Source organism: Melospiza melodia, chromosome 10, assembly GCF_035770615.1.
Source record: "Melospiza melodia melodia isolate bMelMel2 chromosome 10, bMelMel2.pri, whole genome shotgun sequence".
NCBI lineage: Eukaryota > Metazoa > Chordata > Aves > Passeriformes > Passerellidae > Melospiza > Melospiza melodia.
Genome location: NC_086203.1, coordinates 18,076,876 through 18,097,430, shown reverse-complemented (window position 1 = coordinate 18,097,430; position 20,555 = coordinate 18,076,876). Strand labels below are relative to the sequence as shown.

The 20,555-nt window shown below is 37.8% G+C and overlaps 1 protein-coding gene across 2 annotated transcripts in view; it reads right to left on the bottom strand.

Moving 5' to 3' along the window:
* Positions 1–20,555, bottom strand: part of CACNA2D3 (calcium voltage-gated channel auxiliary subunit alpha2delta 3) — a 381,968-nt gene that overhangs the window by 121,269 nt on the left and 240,144 nt on the right. For both annotated transcript variants that reach the window (XM_063164664.1, XM_063164665.1), the window contains exons 12-13: positions 17,833–17,911; positions 13,437–13,570 (exon numbers count right to left, since the gene is read on the bottom strand). In XM_063164664.1, coding sequence (XP_063020734.1) covers positions 13,437–13,570; positions 17,833–17,911 — 213 coding nt within the window. The remainder of the gene's footprint in view (positions 1–13,436; positions 13,571–17,832; positions 17,912–20,555) is intronic.

Sequence of the window (20,555 nt, the reverse complement as noted above, 5' to 3'; positions counted from 1 at the left end):
CAGTTCTACCTCGTGGATCTTGCATTTAATAAAGAAGAATCTTTTGCTGACATTTACATGCAAATGGCATCATTTCAAGTTCCCAGCATTTTGGACTATGATCACAAAATGTGCAATGAAGAAACAGATAGGAAGTTACTTATGTCAAGCAGTTTCCTGTAGAAGCAAACAATTTCTTATTGTGGGGGACATTATTTACAGGTACAAAGACAAAATTGACCCATTGTAAAGTTCACACATAATTTTGTGTCACACATAATTCAGGGTTAAGAATAAAAAAAAAAAATGGATCCTGTAAAAAAACTCCCCTAATATCAGAGGACTGACAGGACTTATTTACACAATTTAATTCAAAATGATTTTGCTTTCCTTTATCTTCATTTAAGCTTCTTATTGAGGCAGTTTTTGATTTTATTTTTTTTTTTTACTTTATAATGAAATCAATGAACTTTGAATTGAAAAAACAATTAGCTTTAGCTAATGCCAGTGCAAAACAAGGCACCTGCAAAACTACTGTGAAATGTTTAGCACACAACACATGAAGAAAAGTAGAAAAATAACTGATTGATTTCAAATGTCTGAAATTCAGCTTACACGACAAGAAAAATCAAGCAGAAGGAAGAAAATCATCAATAAGGCAGTGTATACAATTAATCTATCTGCTTTTGCTAACTAGAGGACTAAATTGATCTTGTAAGAAATGAATTTGTGCTGCAAAAGGTTCTAGGAATATCAAAGCAAAGGAAAATGGAGCTGTGTTTGGAGGAGGGGAGGTTGTAATTAATGGAACTTACTCTTTTTCTTGGTTCAAGACAAGTCCTTCCAAAAATGTTTTGAAATTAACTTTTTGATTCTGGAAATTTGATGCAAAGACTGGAACCAGTACAAGGCTCTAAGTGCTGGAACCAATTATCTTTTAGAATGAAAACACTGGATCATTTTTAGAGGGAACAAACTGCTTTAGCTGCCTAACAAACACATTCAGAATAATTATTGTATTTTATTGGGTATTTTTTCTCCCCCATTAATTGCCTCTGAATGAGCAGAAATGTTGCACAGATTATGTATTTAGCTGGCACAAAACACCTTGGAGGCAATGTCAGTGAGCAATGGCCCAGAACTGCTCTGTGAGGAGCAGGAGGCTGCAGGGCAGAGCAAGATGGAACCACACGCTCATAAGGTCATTTCAGCTGACAAACTCAACAGGAGACGATTTCAAAGGAAGAAGGGCTGCACAAAACTATTAGGATCATTTCATTTGCTGAGAAGAAGAAATCCAAAGATATTATAATAATTCAACGGCACAAGAAACCAGCAGGAAATGCAGTTTATGCACAACAATTAAATGAGAGGCTTCAAACCTTTCAAAAAGCTTCATTCCCTTTCAAATAATCTTTTTTCTCATTTGTCAATTTGCCTCTGAAAGGGCAAAATACTGACGAGTCCATCTCAAGTCACATCTGAAAAAGTTCAGATGAAGCATAAAGAAAAACAAGGAAAAAAATGTGCAAAAAACTGCATAAAAATACTACATGAAAGCCAGGCAGTGAGCTCAGGTGGATGTTAAAATGTGCTGTTCTGCTTTATCAGGGAAGAGGGATGCTCCCAGAAACCAGGAACAAATCTCCATTAAAATTTTTTCCAGGTTTTGTATAAAAAACCTGGAATCAAATGCCCAATTGATTGGGCATCAAATGCCCAATGTGTGTTTTGGAAATAAATTAACATTATGCTAAAACACTATGCTCTAATAGCAAGGTGACCACCGTGTGGTTTCCAAATTAGGAACATGTGGTTTCAGGTGCATATACCTAAGCAAAGCAACTGATTTTATTAGCTAACAAAGATATACAAGATCAGAAGGCAGGTTTAAGTCTCCAGCTGCTGAAAGCATTGTTTTTAAACTATATGATAAAACAAAGAATTAAAAAAACTCTTAGAAAGCTCCATCATTTAATGTTGTGAAATCTCTTGGTTGGATAAGCTCCTAATATATAAATAGATTCTTTTTTCTATATTTTTTTCTATCATCTTGTGGGGAGGTTGTTATTACAGACATGGTTAATGCTGCCATCATAAATAACAAAGTAGCATCATCAATGCTGCATCCTGGTCACTAGCTCTGCTTTGAGGACCAGATTCTGCCTTTGTACCCTACTAATAAGCACAAAGCTAATGCATCTCACCATTCTAGTTTCACATTGAGATTTTACAGCTACACTTCATTGAAACAGCCATGGAGTATTTATGGACTCTTCATATTACAGGATGGGTTCTAAACTTTCTCCTGATGGCACTGATGTTGCTGAAGGTCATTTAACAACTGGATAGATCATGTTTAAACTAATCTTTCATGGGAATTCCTGCTTGGAAAGATCTGATCTGACAAAATACACTGGTGTGGACCAAGGCCAAACACCTGGTTGTCAAGAAGTAAGAGCATCAGTGAGAAATATCCTGTTGTTCCTTATAGAATGGAGTGTATTTCTGAATAATTTCTCTGCAAATAACCAACTTCTAAGAAAGTCATAATCACATAATGGTTGTGATAAACACAAACTTCTATGTTTCTGCTTATTGTGCATATATGACTGGGTTGTATGCAAAAACTCCTCATAATACAAAAAGAGCTATAAATAACTAAAGACTTCTATATCTGCAGAACAATAGACAAAAGAGATTATTTCCATTTATTCTCTATTCTCCTTTTTTGCACTGAATTCTGCCACTGCAGCAAAGCTCAAATAGTTCCAATAATTTAGTAAGCCTTTCTTATTATTACAGGTTTTTACTCCAGCAGTGCAGATAAATTACATTTCATCTTCACTGCCCTGTTCCTTCCAGAAAGTCAAGGAATGATAAATATGAGATCAAAGGATGGGATTTAGTACATTATACTAAATTCATTGCTTTCCTACATTACCATTTACCCTAAAAATATGTTATGTGAAAACTAAAGACAAGAACACGCCAGAAAAAGATAATATATCTGACAAAATACCTACAATTTCCTTTTAATTATCTCAATTTCACTCAGTGTAGAGGCAGTAAAACAAAAGATGGGCAGTTATCAGTTGTGAATGCCTTTAAGTAATTTCCACTCAGGATAGACCTGTCCTCCTAAATGCTGGATTCACCATGGCATGTAGGGATGTAGAATAAAATTATTTCTCTAGTTAGTGTCTCATCAACTTTTGATCTTATTTCTGTGTCACAACAAAACTAGAAAATTCCTTGTGAAATAAGGTGGAAAAGCAAAGCATCCTCTTGGTCAAAGGCACTGCAAGTCATTGGCAGGACCCAGCTGGAAATGGTCCCAAGCTGTTCTATCTCCAATGTGCAGGTGTCTGCAAATGGGACCAATACCCTTTTGGCATGAATACTCCTGTTAATCAAATTCAAAAGCAGAGCAATGCTTTGTCATTTGTACACAGTAACTGGTGGGAGAACATCCAGCAGGTGAAACCTACTGACATTTGTAATTCTATAGATTTTTATTCAAACACATCCAATCAGCTTTCATCTCAGAAGACAGTTTCAATTATTCCTCAGCAGTTCTGGCTAACCAGGTAGGACCCAGTTGACTGCAAGTTACAAAACATTACACCTGTCTAGAGCAAGAATCAAGGAGGGAAAGCCTTTGACACAGTTTCCCACAGCATTCTCCTGGAGGAGCAGGCTGCTCATGGCTTGGAAAAGTGCACATTTGCTGGGTAAAGAACTGGCCCAGAGGGTGACTGGGCCCAGAGAGTGGTGGGGAATGGAGTTACATCCAGCTGGAGCTGGTCACTAGTGCTGCTCCCCTGGGATCAGAGCTAGGGCCACTCTTGTTTAATGTCTTTATCAATGCTCTGGGTGAGGGGATGGAGGGCACCCTCAGTGCATTTGCAGATGGCTCCAAGTTAGGTGGGAGTGTTGATCGGCTGGAGGGTAGCAGGGCCCTGCAGAGGGATCTGGGCAGGCTGGATCCATGGGCCAAGGCCAGTGGTGTGAGGTTCAACAAGGTCAAGTAATGGGTCCTGCCTTTGGGTCACAACAGCCCCACACAGCACTCCAGGCCTGGGGGCAGAGTGGCTGGAAAGCTGCTCAGTGGAAAAGGACACTGGGTTGTAAGTCAAAAGGAGGTGAAGCTGAGCCCAGGTGGCCAAGAAGGCCAGTGGCATCCTGGCAGTATCAGTGACAGTGTGGCCAGCAGGACCAGGGCAGTGATTGTCCCCCTGTACGGAGCACTGCTGAGGCCACAGCTCAAATCCTGGGATCAGTTTTGGGCCCCTCACTACACAAAGACATTGAGGGGCTGGAGTGTGTCCAGAGAAGGGCAAGGGAGATGGGAAGGGGCTGGAGCACAAACCTCCTTGGGACTGGCTGGGGTGTTCAGCCTGGAGAAAAGGAGGCTCAGGGGGAGCTTATGGCTCTACAGCACCTGAAAGGAGATTGTAGCCAGGTGGGGTCAGTCTCTTCTCCCAGGTGTAACAAGTGACAGGACAAGAGGAAGCAGCCTCAAGTTACACCTGGGAAGGTTTAGAGTGGATATTACGAAACATTTCTGCCTAATGGAATTCCCTCAAATCAAGTTTAACCAAACACAAGCAAGAATTCCATGATTCTTGAGACCTAGAGACTTGTGTGGGAAATCTGTAGAAGGGGGCACTACTGTTTGAATGACCAGTAATGAATTATTGCATTGACCTACCCTGTCTTACTATGTCCTTTCATTCTCTGCCCTTTTAAAGCAACTGGTCATTCTTACCTATTACTTTAAGTATAAATTATATGAGGAAGGAATCGTTATTTAATTCTGTAATCATCCATCATCTACTGTGGCAGGACTTTGGTGATTTATTAAAATTGGCAGGTCATGATAATAATATCAGCAGTGGTCAGTGGCAAAAGTGGAGTTGAAGTCAGTGATATGAAGAAGGTGAAAACCCACATTCAAACATTTTGGGTACAGCCCAAAACCAAGAGTGACCTTAGAAAAACAGTAAAAGACAGGATAGTCACAGGATTCTGCAGGAAAGGAAGTGGAAAGATAATTACATTGTACAATAAGAAGCTGATATGGGTATTGGGAAACAGTTATGTTTTGAAAAAAAAAGATCATGATCAAGGAGGACAATTTCTTCAACTGTAATTTAGTTTAAACATCAGAACATGTAGTAAATGAAAATGTGGGAGAAGGTTAGACAGGGGTCAAAGCACTTAAACATGGTAAAACTTACTTGTTTTCATTGGAAGTATTATTTAAAATAAAAAAAACTAAGTAGTAAAATAATCCTTTATCAAATACTGAGAATATTTCAAAAAGAGATGAGACTTTACTTTGTTTGAAGCAATATTTCTGTGGGAACTAATCTGATTCAAAATTATATATTTAATCTCTCTTTCATCCAGTGATAAAAGATGAACAGAGACCAAGGTCAAAGTGAAGTTATCTCATCATATAAATAATAAAATACTAGAAAAGAGAATCTTTTGGCAATTTAGAGCTAAAAGCCAAGATGTAACACTCCTGTGATTTCCCTTCAATTGTTTAACCTAATGCTTGTCTTATTTGCACCACACTGGGAGCAGAGCTGCTTAAGACTCAGCTTTGCTGTGGCATTACAGCTGCTTCCTGATGTCACAGGAAGATAAAAATAAATTCTATATAAAAGCCTCCAAGTGCAAAGAACTGTAAAATGCATTTAAAGACATCAACTGCATATCTCAAAGTTTGAAGAGAACAAATTGCATTCTGCATTTCTCATGTAAATGTACCGTATGAAAAATAATTATAATAGTAATCCGATTCAATGGAAATAAAGTAGTGTAATATTTATAGTCTGTGCCAGAGTTATAATGACTGTGGGGCGAGAAGTGAAGTGTCTCAGCATGTTCCACATGTTTTTAACACTGTTTCTAAAGGCTCTGGAGGCTATTAAATTTAATGAACCCATCTGCTATGAAATAGAGGTCCAAACATAATCAGTTTTCTCAGTGCCATGTAATACAGATGGCATTCCATGTTCCACATCCCCAGCAGGAAATTTTATGTTCCTCTTTAAGTGCAGGACTTTTAGTTTTGGTTTTGATGTTTTAAACTTCTTTTTTATGTATCACTTATAGCATTTTACATTGTAAATACCATGTAGAGTAATACACATGAAAAGCATTAATTCATTAAATTAAGTATTGCTATTTCCTTACAACAGTTTTTCTGTGACTTTGACACTAGCAATTAGCTCTCTGTAGTAATATTCTTTGCTTAATGCAATCATTGGAATTTGCCCTAATACTGTAAAGTTCCAGCATTAGCAGTGGAGGAAAACAAACATGTAATTTATCAAAAGAAGGAGTTTCCTTCAAAAAGCTGAAAGATACACAATCTCATGTCCACAATGTGTGCATAGGTGCTTCCTGTGATGAAACCTCATTTGCATGTACTCTGTTTCCATGGAATAATCATTCTTATTTTAAGCATCCATATCCCCACTAGGTCCTTATGGGCTTGCTTTTCCTGTGCATGCCCCAGTTTTGATTTCAGGGGTCTCAATTTATGTGTTTTGTTGGGACACACTACACCCAGACTCCTGTCTTGGTGTGTGAATGTGGGAGCTAAGCACAAATATAAATGGCAGAAAACATTCCCTGCACTGATGAACGCCCTGCTGCTGAGCAGGAGTAAATCAGATGTTCATTTTCTAACATAAAAGAACAACATCCATTGTTGTTTTGAGCTGCATCTGAAAGACAATTGGAGAGCATGAATTCTATTCAGTTTTAGAGGTTCATTCACTATCTCCAGAACTCATTATGTTTTTTGACAGTTGACACAGAACTTACTGAATTTGAAACAGTTCATGTGTTTCATGATAATTCATTTATTCTAGATCCAGCAGTAAAACAAACAGATTAGAACTGTTTGGGAGAAAATGAGAGTACTTAATTATAGCAACTGAAAAATTTGGGCCACAGAAATCATAAAAACGTTGGCTCAAATGCTTTCTTTTTTATGAGACTGCCAATGAAGATTTCCACAAACAGTGCACCAATCACCAGCAAAAAGGGATATTGCACCTCCCTATTAATGTGTGCACAACCTGTTTTTGCAGGTTTTTCAGTGAGTGCACAAGCAGCTGCATGGATCAGCAGTGCCAATGGCTCAAGCACTGTCCCAGAGCCCCGAGGTCCCAGTGCAGACACACCAGAATGTCACTGCTGCAGCTGTGGTGCCATGGAAGCCTCAAGGTGAAATGGTCAGAACTGCTGTACTTTCCCAGGAAAATTAATCCAAACTGAAGTGCTGAATTAAAAGCATTTCCTGGGATACTTTCTGCTTTTCTCCTGTATCAGGACTGAGATCTGATCCAAAGATCGCTGAGATCTGTAGGAGACAAAGCCTTGAAGAACCTTATTTTACGAACAATCCTACCTGGTGGAAGGCCTGATATCCATGCATGGGATTTTTCTTCCCTAAACCAATTTGCTCAAATGTCAAAGTGAGAAGAGAAAATTCCCATGAGAACCTCAGAAGCACTTGGTGGTGATGACATTCTCTGATAAAGACTTGTAAATTCTTAGAGATTAAGAGATGCTGGCCACAAAGGGAAGGTTAGAGCATGTAACCAAATCCAAAGTGGGACTGGAAAAAAAAGAAACATAGATTTCTAGTTCTTAGTCTATTAAAAAAAAATAAAAATTATTGTGAGCAAATTTTCTTATCTCAGCTGCTGATTAATGACAGTTGCTGACATTCAGTTCTGCAGTGATTACCGATATTTACTTACTTTAGACATGCCTGAACATTCTGAACACACTGATCCATTTTAATGCCTACCAGTACTGCAGTCTAGAAGTTACTTTTTTGAAATTGAGGCCTGGGGAACCTTTACTGTTATAGAAATGCTAAATACACCTTCTTACTATAATAGCACAATTAACTTGTGCCACCAAAAGTATTTGAAGATATCTCTGGGAATAGAAGTGAGTGGAAATGGGGTACTATTTTATTTTTGTTACTTCATGAAAACTCTTCTGTGCATTGAACACAAAGAAAACTGAGAATGGAGGAAGCACTAAATATTTTAATGCCTCACCAGAAAGTCCTGGATAGAAAAATATGTCTAGAGTAACAGCTTTCAGTCTGGAGGGTCTTCTTGTATAACTCTGTCCATACATACATACGTGTGTGTGTATATATATATATATATATATATATATATATATATATGTATATAAAGACATACATATATATATACAAACATATATATATGTATATGTAGGGCCTCTCTGGAACTGGTTTATAATTCTCCTTTGTCAGAACTGTATCCTCGAATTTAAATTTTCATGCACAAAACATCTGGATTCTGATGTGCCAGTTGGGAGGAATGAGCTTCCCATAATTGCTGCTGCATTTCTGCAAAGAACTTGGATCAGAGTAAAAAGTATGCCTGCATAGTACTTGCCTTTTTTAGAGGAGGAAGATGAATAAATTCATCGTCTTCTTCATCTTTTTAAAGGAGGAAGATGAATTTATTTTACCATCTACATAATAATGTGATTGTGACACCCCTCATAAGCATTTTAGAAATGGCTATTAAAGCCTTTACTTCAGTGGAGCTATCTCCATTTACTGCCCCATAAAGAGAAATAAGGTTCTTGGTTGCCTTCCTAGGAAAGCATCAGTCTCTTGATCAGAAAATACTGTCAAATATTATCTCTTTCATAAAAATAAAGAAATGGGGAAAATATATTTATATTTACAAATACACATATATACAATAGCAACTGTAGATTTGAACTAGAATTGAACTAAAAGCCATAATAGAATGTATGTCTGTGGGGATAATGCAAGTGAAGAATCAGCACATGGTACTCTGACACAGAAGAAAATTACAAACAGCAAAAGCACTCCCCATTCATATTATGATGAACCATGACCTGTAATGACTCAGATCATTGCTGCTTTAAATGAACTCTTAAATTCTGGAGCATCAGACTTTCATCCCAAAATATTCAGGGAAACAATAATTTTCTCTTTTTAAGCAAAGAACTCCTCTGATTGGAAACTGAGACAGTGAGGCAATGTTTGCCTGAATCTGCTCCCAGCTGGAGACCAAGAGCCTGAAGATGAACTCAATGGTCCATTACATCCAGAGGATATATTCAGGTACACTTACGAGGAACAAATTCCACCAAGAAGAGTTAACAAAGGTCCAAGTAGGTCCTTTGTGGATGACCTCTATGTATTGCTGCACTTGAATATTTTGATGCCCAGCCCATATTCCTTTTCCTTCTAAAATATTCACTTTTATTGACTCACTATAGATGCATGCTTAGAAGTAATTTACTACTTTAAAACTCTTGCCTCCCTGAAATACTATACTTTTAGAATTCCTTTCTGCTTACATTTGAAAGGTATCACTCAGAAATCTCCTTTTTCTTTTAAGCATTCATTAAGTTATTTTATTTTCTGAACCATTACATGCTTTTGGGCCTTAGCAATGCTGAAGGAGTGATATCAGATCCAACTGTGACCCATTTTTGAGCAGAAAAGTTGTGTTGCGACTGTTCTGTAGGAGTGGTGTCCAGACCTCACTGTCTAGGTCCCATGGATCCCATCTGCAGCCTTTGGAGTATTTTCTACAGCATCTCTGGGCTGTACAGCTGAACAGGAACAGGCAGCAAGACAATTTCTTCTCCTAATAAACTCCACAATCAAGAATCTTCCACCTGACAGCCCAAAGACCCTTTCTTACAGAACTCCATAGATCCAACAGAGCTCACCCACTTGTGCTGTGTGTCCAACTGCTGAGTAGAGAAGTACAAATAGAAAAGAGAACAAGTCCAAGGAAAGGTGTGGAATTTGGAATCAGAGGACTCTGAATCAGAAGACAGGAGTCTGGCTGGTACCTATCACACCCTTCAATTCCAACATTTTGGCCTGAAGGTATTGGCTGCACTTCAGCTACTGGGCTATTACAAGACTAGCATTCCCAACTATTCTGAAGCTGACTTTAGAATTAGCCCAAGATAATCCTCTAAAGACTGCTTCCCAGGTGAGTACCAAAACCAAATACCACCAACCAAGTACAACCAGTTCAGCTCCCCACAGACCTAAATTCAATTTTTTTTCAGAAATCTGTTGTTTCTCCAAGAGCCAGAGACACTTGTTAAAATTCTATCACTCCTATGTCAAAAGTCCTGGTTTTTAAAAGAAATGAGGCTTTACACAGTGATAATCATATTTCCAACATGAAATCCTGGGTTTAAAGGAAATAAACACAACAATGAAGGGTAACTAAAAATGAGCATAGAAGCTCTCTGGTTACCTCTCAGAAAGACAGGAAACACTGGGGAGAGAAAAAAGTGCAGGGACAGGAGAAAGAGAAGCATGGAGTCACCAGAGAGGCCTTGTCTCAGTTGCTTTACATCAAGCAGCAATCCTGACAGTGCCAAAGGACACAGCCCTGACCCACATAAATCCATGTCATGCTTTCTGCATATCACACCTTGCCAGAGATTTCCACTTCTATAGAGGTTGTATTTTTTCTAATAGTATGTGAAGCTCCTCAGGAATGCCAAAGCCATGCTGAAGAGGCAGCTGTATGAACATTTTGCAGACATCCTCTTACAGGAAAGGTGAACAGACACAGGAATTAGATGCTTTGTTTTAGTAGCAAAACTCTTCTGGGAATATTCCTAAATGGTATCAAACACTTAAATGAACTAACTTCTGGCTTTCAGAGATGCCTTTGTCCTGCACAAATACTGGATGAGAACAGTCTGGGGTGACAGGGGAAGTATTTTCTATCCTAATGTTGCTTGCTCAGAAACAGCACAGCTGGCCAGTTAGCTCTGCTGTTTGGGGGAAGGATATTCCATGCTGTCAGGGCACAGCGACACTGAGTGCAACCATGGAAATGCAGCCCTGGGAATCTAACCCTGGCTGTTCACACACTGCAGGGTGATAAGAACATTTAAGCTGTCTGGAAATACACTAATATTTTTAACTGGGGAAAGGTCCAAGCAGCAGCCACACAAACTGTCTGTGAAAAACAACAAGTTATGGGATGGAGAAGATTGTTTTAACAGCACTTCCAATGTCAAAGCACTAGAGATGGCCAGGGAATGTGTCTCTAAAAATAGCACTCAGGCAGCAGCCCTCAGCTGAGGCAGAAGCAATCCTGGTTTGGTAAAAGGTTCTCTTAATTTCTATTTTCAAGTTTTGTATTGTATATTTTGTGTTATATACCCTAATTTATCCTGTTTCTTTGCCTGTTGGTTTGGGGTTTTGTTTGGGTTTTTTGTGGTTTTGGTTTTTTGGTTTTTAGGGGGCTTTTTTGGGTTTTTTGTGGGAAGAATGACTGAGGAGGGAGGAAAAAGGTAGTTAGCAAGGAAGCAGATAATGGCATTTACTTTTTCTGTAGTTTCTTATAGAATCCAACCCATTAGGGGCCTGAATGGAACTTTCATGCACTTAAAATATATGTGTGCATGTATGTATATGAGTGCAGGCATGTGTATATATACATAATATATTTATATGTGTGTATGTGAGAGTGTGTTCACAGTGACATTGATTAGTTTAGTCAAGAGAGTAGGAAGACAAGAGGAGACAAAGAGAAGAACCTGGAAGTGTTTTGACTGCATCAAAAGACATTTTGTTTGGATTTAAGCAGTTCTGTTATTCAAGATTGTAACAGCTCCATTGTCTGATTTTCTGGTCTTCTCAAGATTCCATCTCTACACTCCCTCTAGTGTTCTTAAATCCACTTGCTTTTACTCAGCTCGGCTGTATTCAACTTAGCGTTTCACACAACATTATGTTGCTAATTTCCCTTAGCTTTTCCATAACCTATAGGAGAATCCCTGAAAGTTAGACTTTTTATGAGTATTTTAATTTTTAAAAAAATTTTACCCAATTTTTATGAGTATTTTTCTCCCTGCAAAGATCGAGGACATACAGATTAACAGGCAAAAGCAAGAGTAAAGTGTCAAATTAATTCTGAGTCAGCAATTTGTGCTTTGTTGGTGGGTAGAGGGGATGACTTGGTATGGAGAAAGGAGGAAGATTTTGTTTATGATACTTTTAATGAATGATTCATAGGCAAAGAGAGAGAATAGCACCAGGACATCACTTACCTGAGTGTCTTCCTGCTACTCTCTCTAGCAAACAAACTCCCTTCTACATTCACACACTGACTACTACAAATGTTTAAAAAATATAAAGTGAATGAGAACAAGATTATCGTGGTCATCTCCCCATTTCATCTGATCGTATGGTTCAATAAAAGGAAGAGAGCAAAGGGGAGATGGATTAACACGTTATTTTTTAAAAAGGAAACAGAGATAAGCTAATTCCTTCTAAAGCAATTAACTTTTTGTTTCTCCTTTACAACTGCAGTTTAAGTACTTATTTTTCATTACCCATGGTCATAAATGAAGACTAGAAAAGGCCTAAAAAATTGTGACAATTAAATAAAAGCTCTATTCCCAGGGTGGTTTTATACAGATTTAAGGCTGAACCATCTAGAAGCAACACAGACTCAAAACAAAAAAACCCCACCAAATATCAGAATGAAGCTGGTGAGATTCTCCCACCTTACCCATCAACTGAAAATATAAAACAGCAAGCAATAAGCATCTGCATCATGAGTAATTTGTGATCTTCTATCCATTATATTGAATATTTGGCATCTCCTGTACTAAATGGCAGACATTTGTACAGACTCTTGTTCTATGGATAATACACTAACCAAAATATTTTAATTGGAGCAAAGGAAATATAGTAAGCAAAAGAAAATAGATAAAACTCCATTTCAGACCAATCCATGAAATTGAACAACTTTTACCTGCAAATCTGATGATTTACCACTCATGCTACAGAAGTACCACAAGAGCTCAGTCACTGCATAATAGAAAGTTGTGCCTTAACTCTAATGTTTCACAGCGGTGTCAAGTTAAAATTGGATAATTATTACAATTATTTTAACATATCACCCATTCAATACATTTCAAAAGGAAGAATCTTCTCAATATTCTTCCCCAAGTTATCACAGTTGGATGTTGACTCGCCTCTCTACACTAAAACTATTGATTCTCATCAGTCTGTATCTTTATACCCACATATTCACTTACATGTTCTAAAACATATAGAAAAAATGTTTACTCAATAGAATCAATATCTGCTAAATGCCCATTTTTGATTAATAAAAGAAATATAGGTTTGGACATTATAAACTTCAAAATTTTTCTGTGACTTATAATTTTTTCAGTATTTTCTATGTAATTACAACGTACAAATATCTGCTAAAGCTCAGTAATATTGAATTATTTGATTGTGGCATAAAGATATCTGATCCCAATTCTTACACTGCACATTCCAGTGACAGAAAGCAGATTCATAATGAGAGTTTTTAGCACAATATTTCTGGTTTATCATGCAGACTTACAGTGCTGTCAATGTATGCTTCAGTCCACACGACGTCGTGCTCCTGGTCAATGACCTTTGGGCGGCTGAGGACATGGAGATATTCCATAACGTTCTCCTGCACATCAGCCAGGGTAGAGATCTGAGTGAAAAACCCTGTGAAAACACACAATTCCAGGTGAGAAACCAGAGAGAACAAATAAAACAGGTTTTCAAGAAGAAGTATGATGCGGTGTATGTCTGTCGTGTTTTCTGCTTATTTCCAATGAGAAGATACCAAGGAGGAATGTTTCATCAGTAGCAGCCTCAAACAGTAATAATTGGTGTAAACAGATGCCTGTGAAACCTTTGGGCAGCCCTCGAGGCCAGGGTTCCCAACACTGCTATCAACCACTGCACTGTCTGTACTAAACTTTTATTTCAAGACCACATTTTTTTGTTTAATGGTTTGGGCTTTTTTCTTTTAATGCTGTCTGCTTTAAAATTTAGAACCAGTATTATCTTTGCCCAACTATATCTCACCCACTTGTTCACATTTCAAGAAGCATGATGGAGCAGAACTACAGTAACAGAATGGTCATTGCATGTGCTCTGAAACATTCATCCCTACACAGTGTGACTGAAATTAAAAAAGCAATATGCAATTTAAAAATATGGCAGGTTGCAGAAAACGTAGGCTACAACTAGAATGGTGTGCTTAGGGGATCCCAGCCTTGTGAATGCTTTAAAGCATCTCTTCCAACCTGACAGCACTGAGAACAGCAGAGCCTCAGCTATTTGAGCTGTCACCACTCCCTTCCAGGGAGTAGATGTCGAGTATCCTCACACATCACAACCTTGGCATCTGGAGCCCACATCATGCAATAGTGATGCAGGACTGACAAATTGCAAGGCTAAAATTTCATCAGGCCTTATTTAAATGCATCACTTGCCTTCATTTACTTTCTGTTAATGAGAACAGACCAACATGAAAGAGGCCTCACTACAATTTTAATCATTTGACAAGATCACAGCTTCTGTGGAGCTGCAATATTGAGCTTGATTAAGCTCAGCAGAAAACATGGCAGCTGCAAAGAACTTCTGAGTTGTGTTTTTTGTAGATGGGGCAATTTTGGCAAGACAGTAAAGATGGTCTGTCAGAATCTAGACCTTTCTGAATCAATACACCAGGCCATAATTCAAATGCTACAAAATGGATGTTTCTGCATGAATTTTATCTGTGTGTGAATTAAGGCACAGTGAAAGAATAGACTTTTTAGTAGAGATCTATAAAATGAAACAAGTTGTAGCAGTATCCTAATGGATATATTCAACTTGATAATAAAGGAGAAGGGATGCATTGTTTGTGGTTTTATAAACTAATTTGATTATACTATGATCTCAAATATTCCTAGTATGGCATTCTTACTCACATATGCTATTCATACTGTTAAAATATTCAATATTCTTTCTAAGGCATTTTATTTATTTGGTCCTTTTAATTTGGTGAAAATATCAATACACAGTCAAGATAAAGAGTTGCTCTGAGCTCCTTGTGTACAGCTGCTGAGGCCATGTCAGCAAGAGCAGCAAGCCCATGCTCCAGTTTCTGCATTCCAACACCTGCTCCTCAGTTCCCTGGTGCGTGAATTATGCCACCTCAGAGCCCCCTCACAGTCAGCACTACCTTTTTTCCTCCTCAGCAGGAAAAAAACTCACGAAGGAAATGGGTAAGATTTGGTAATGACAAGCATGAGAGATGTATAATAATGTGGTAAAAGACAGACACTTAAGCTCTGCATGTGGGCTGCCTTTCCCCATTACACAGTCCCTGCATGTTTGGCTTGTTTTTCTCTAAAATGTCCACCATTAGACTGATAACTTTTCAAAATGCCTCCAGCTGATTTTTACATGGAGTGCAGTTTGTTTCCTGGGCACTGTGCAGAAGAGACACAATGCTCTTGCATATAATACAAGAGCAGAATTTAAAAATCCTCTGGGTAAGGTCTAAGGAGTGAATTCATTGTTTCATGCAGCTGTAAAAGCCCCATGGAGGATCCCCCTTTCTCTCTAGGAGCAGGTGAACAGGCTCAGTGACTGGCTGGGGTCATGCTAATAATGGGAATGGATGTCAGGGGGGCTTCCTGCACAGAGCTCTCCTCTGCTGACACAATGCTCCATAAACTGCTCCAGCTGGGGCACAACCTGCCTCGGGGCTCATCTGTCCTCTGCCTGAGCTGGAGCCACCATCAGCTCCCCGACACATGAAGCATTTCTCTCTGTGTTGCTCTCTCAGCCCCTGCTCCTTTGCACTGGCTGAATCCAACCCTTTGTCCATTTTATACTATGCCAAGCACAGCGATGACCTGGGACAAAACATTTAAAAAACCAAATAAGTAAAACAGAGCCTGTCAAATTGCTACTGCAATAGTGAATTTTACTGAAAAAAATAAAACTAATCCCAGCTGTTTGGTAAGCAAGTAATGCATTGACTCTCAGCTTTATCTCTACAGCTTTCTGCTGAAAGTGATGCTGAGGAAAATGTCCTGCCATTTTTAAGTTCTAGATGGTAATGCTAACATCTGCCACATGCACACTCAGGACTAGGAAATTTCCACCTTTGTTCACTTCAGAACCTTAGTAAATCCTGTTTTCCTTAATATGCACTTGCTTATGATACAGAAGAGTAAATCGCTGCAAATTCCACAAACTGCTCTAGAGGGATTTTGGGGATCTTGAATGTTTTAATGTATTTAAAATGGTTGGGTGTTTTGCTTCATTAAGCAAGCTCCCTCTAGATACGCCCTACTTAAACAGAAAAATGTAACAGAAAAACATGCTTGGGGTTTTTCAAGGTTTCACAATCAGAATTTAGAGGCTGAAGAAGTTTTGCAAGGTGGTGTGAATTTCCCCTGTGACCCATTTTGAGGGAAAGGGCTGCTGAACACAGTACAGTCAGCTGGAAACCCTGCAAACAGCCTTCATCTATGCTGTGCTTCCAAGGGGAAAAATCACTGCAAGGAAAATTGATTTTAGGGTCATTCACCCTCAGTGACAACAACAAATTTTGGCCCGCCCACACAAGGAGTAAACTGCAGTCCTGCTATTCAGCCAGTCTTTAGACCAGCTTTACTACACTCCTCATCTGTTGTGCTGTAATCCCTCATTTCACTGAAATAAAATGGACAAGCTGTAAGGGAAAACTGCAAGGAAAAATCTAAACCTAAACTGTCTGACCATGACATGCTGTTTCCAATTGTGATTTTCAAAGCAAAAAAAAAAAAAAAAATCTATTTAATTAATGATTGGAGGTAGAAGATTTTTTTACATTATGAGCTATCAGAGAGCAGGTATTGTAACTATTAAACTGAGAGGGAAATAAATTTATAGGCATAACAGTCATTAAGCTGCTTAGTTGATTCATATGAGTAAGACTCTGACTCAAAGCAACATGGCTCTGAAAAGAACAAAGTGGTCCTGAAGAATGACAAAGGTGACCACTTTTCCCCTGTGGGAACAAGGAAGACGTGGACCAGATGATCTGCTAAGGCTGCCTCCATTGCCTGGTCCTAATTTCTGACTTGCTGTACTTAGATCTTTATGAATTTGCAGAGCTGGGCTAAAAAGTTAAAAGATTTTGTTGATTAAATTGTCTTCAAAAAAAGATGCTTCAAAGGATTCTTATACTATTATTTAAACTAAATTATGGTGTAATATTAGCTGATTAAGACAAGACTTCAAACTGAGTAATTTCCATCAGCTGGACATAACAGTAGTTAAAGAAATAATGACTAAATGGATAGCACCTGATGCAATTCATCATAATGTAATGTGGCACAATGGAAAAAAAGAACTTTTTTTCTTTCCAAGAGGAAAGAAAAAGGAAAACCTGAAGATTAATTGGGGTTTGGGGCTGTTTTTTTCCTGAATCCTTCCTACTTGACATTCCTAGTCAATCCTTTTACTGCAGCATCTCAGCATTTTAAATGTTTTAATGCTCTTTTTCTTAAAGGATATAAACCAGTTTTTTTCAATTACATTGTCAGTTTCTCAAGGGACAGGATGTCTGGTGTTTTACACACCATGCCTAACTCAGCAGGATTGTACCCAATGTTCTCAGAAACCAAACTCACTCTGAGTAATAACAGATAGAACAAATGCTTTGAAATTAGTTTGTTCTCGGAACAAAAACTTAAGACCACATAGTTCAAAAACTTCATACCTATTTTAAGGAAGAAAATTTCAGACTGGGGGGTTTTTGCTCTTTAAATTTTATGTTACAATATAATTAAGTATTTTCATTTTCTGGGAAAAATAAAACAACCCATCCTCTGTGGTTAGTTGCCAGGGACACCATATCTGTAGAAGGGTCAGATGTGCAGGAGGGCTCAGCCCAGGGGTTCTGAAAACAAGGATTGCACAGAAGAGGGTTAACCAACCTTTGTTAGCACAGGCCATCCACTTCAGGTTATCAGCAAATGCAGCTTCTCTTCCAATCAGATAGGTAAAAATACGGACCTGAAAGTAAAATGCAAAAGATAAATCAATTACTACTGCATTTAAAACATATCCAGTGGAACTTCAGGTACAGACGTGTAATTCACAGGACAAACCCTTCATAAGAAAGCATTACTGGTTAAGAAGTACAGTAGCTTAAAAATATATTTCTGCCAGCAATGTCTTCCTGACAAAATATGGCTTTTGTTCTGTGTAATAGAATGGTTATCTTTTTGAATGTGTTTAATATCTGACCTTTAACTACAGCTATGCTTAATATGTATTTAAGAATAAACTAAAATCATTGGAGTAAAAAATGGTATGTTTCAGACAAATCTGTTCTGTACTTATGAATTCAGAAAATTTTTATTATGTAGGAAAAGAGGCATTTAACTAGCAAATACTTCTGTGGATAAAGAATCTGCAACATCAGGCAAGATAATTGCCCTCAGTTTTCAAGGTTCATATGACACAATATCATTGTCAACACAGGGACAGGTACTCAGAGGTAGCACTTTAATATCATTTAAATCATTTTCAAATTAAACAAAAACTTATTTTTCCTGCTAGCAAATGATTACTCATTCACAAATTATAATATTTGTAGGATAAACCAACTTTATACTAAGTTCCCATAGTTTTTTTCCCCACAGAAGTAGTTATAAAATACTCTGAAAGTCTCCCTCTTTACTATCAGTTGGGACACCCCATTTTCTCACCGGCCTTTTATCCACTTTCTTAATGGCCACATCCTGTTTCTAGGCATACACAGCGCTTTGTGTTATCAGCATGCCTAGAGACCAGATTCCAAGCACAAAACTCTCCCCAGTCTCTCAAACATAAAATATGCACAGAACTGAATTGTGATTTATATGGTTTTAAAAGTCCGCACACTGATGGTGTAGTGTTGCAAGTTTGAGCCCAAGAGTCTGCATAATCCAACTCTAAAACTCTAAAGAACACAACATTAAACAAAAGAATGGTGCTTTTATACGTTGTTGATTACTATGAAAGCATTAATAAAGAAATTCTTTGTTCTGCAAAGACACATGAAAGTGCACAGTGAGATTTATAGTCTCAAAATACAGCATAAATCACTGTCATGTTTTATCTTCCTGCAAATGATGCTTGAAAATAGCCTATGATGAGACTGAATACTCGGAGAGATTTATACTTAATGATCTGCTTTAATCTACAGAGAATCGAACTAGACTGTGTTCCTAATAAAAGGAGACCAGCCTTATCTAAACAGATGAGCAGTAAGCATGATAACAGGCACAGGCAGCAAAATAACCTACAAAAATAAAATTTCAACAAACTGGTAACATGGATCACCATGAGGAATGGGCTGTCTCTAGGATATTGTTGCAAGGATTTCAATGATTTTTTTGCTGATTATATTTTCTATATCTAATTTACTTAATTTTGCTAGAAAATATTTTAAGCATGATAAAAATCTGCTAATTGTAATTACTTGAAAAAATAAAGGAATCTATGAAACAGAGAGCTAGAAGGTGAGTAATCCAGATTTATGTAGTGCTGTTTCCTTCCCTGTCCCAAGGTACTGTGTGCTTTCCTCTTCACACTTTCCATGGTACATGTTATACAAGTGATGTTTACCATGGACAGCATGAAGAAAAAAGTCTTTTATACAGTGAAATACAAATCACACTATAATTTTAAAATACCTTTTCTATATTGTTCAAGAATTAATAAAATGACTATTATTCATGGCAGTATTGTAAGAAAAGAGCCAAGAATTAATAAAATGACTATTATTCATGGCAGTATTGTAAGAAAAGAGCCAAGACAGGATCACAGGAAGGTATTTCAGTTAAAATTACAGCCACTGATACTTTCAAGTTTCCTTCTACATTGACCTTAGAGACACATTAATAGGCATTGCAAATATTGTTTAACACAATTCTGTTCATTCAGAATAATGAGAAAAATCCTCAAGATCAAGATTGACAGAAAACAATTCTGATTATTTCTCTACTTCTAAAAGTTTCATTTGATCAGGTCTTTGAACCCACCAGCATAAACTTAATTCACTGTGAGCTTACAGTGAAAAGCATTAACTAAACACTGCAGCAGTATCCCAGAATCACAGAATTAACTAGGCTGGAAAAGACCTTTGAGATCATTGAATCCAACCTATGACCCAACACCACCTTGTGAATCAGACCATGCTAATAAATTATTAGAACTGGTAACTTGCATGAATAGTTCTACATTCTAAATCCCAGTTTTCAAAACAAGCTTGGTTCCACACACCTTTTAAACTAATTTTAGTCTTCTGGATAGGTGTTCTGTGTGCTAATTCTGGATGTATCACACCAATAAACAGGAAAACAGTTACTGTGGCCACAGATTTGTTTACTGCAGATACATAAAAATATAACTAAGTCAGTATTACAGAAATACTACATCAATTTGGGAAGTTCAAACTAGTTCAACTGCTGTCCATGGATGAGACCTGTGCAGTGATGGGCTACTTATGGTGCAAAACAGGACACACAGCATTGTAATAACCACTGAAATTGTCATTGTGCATTGATTAGACATTAAGGACCAGATTTAATATCCATCCATGTTCTTAGATCCAAGGTAAGATATATGTTGGTAGGTAAAGCTGCTAATAGTGACCCCTGAATTTTCTTCT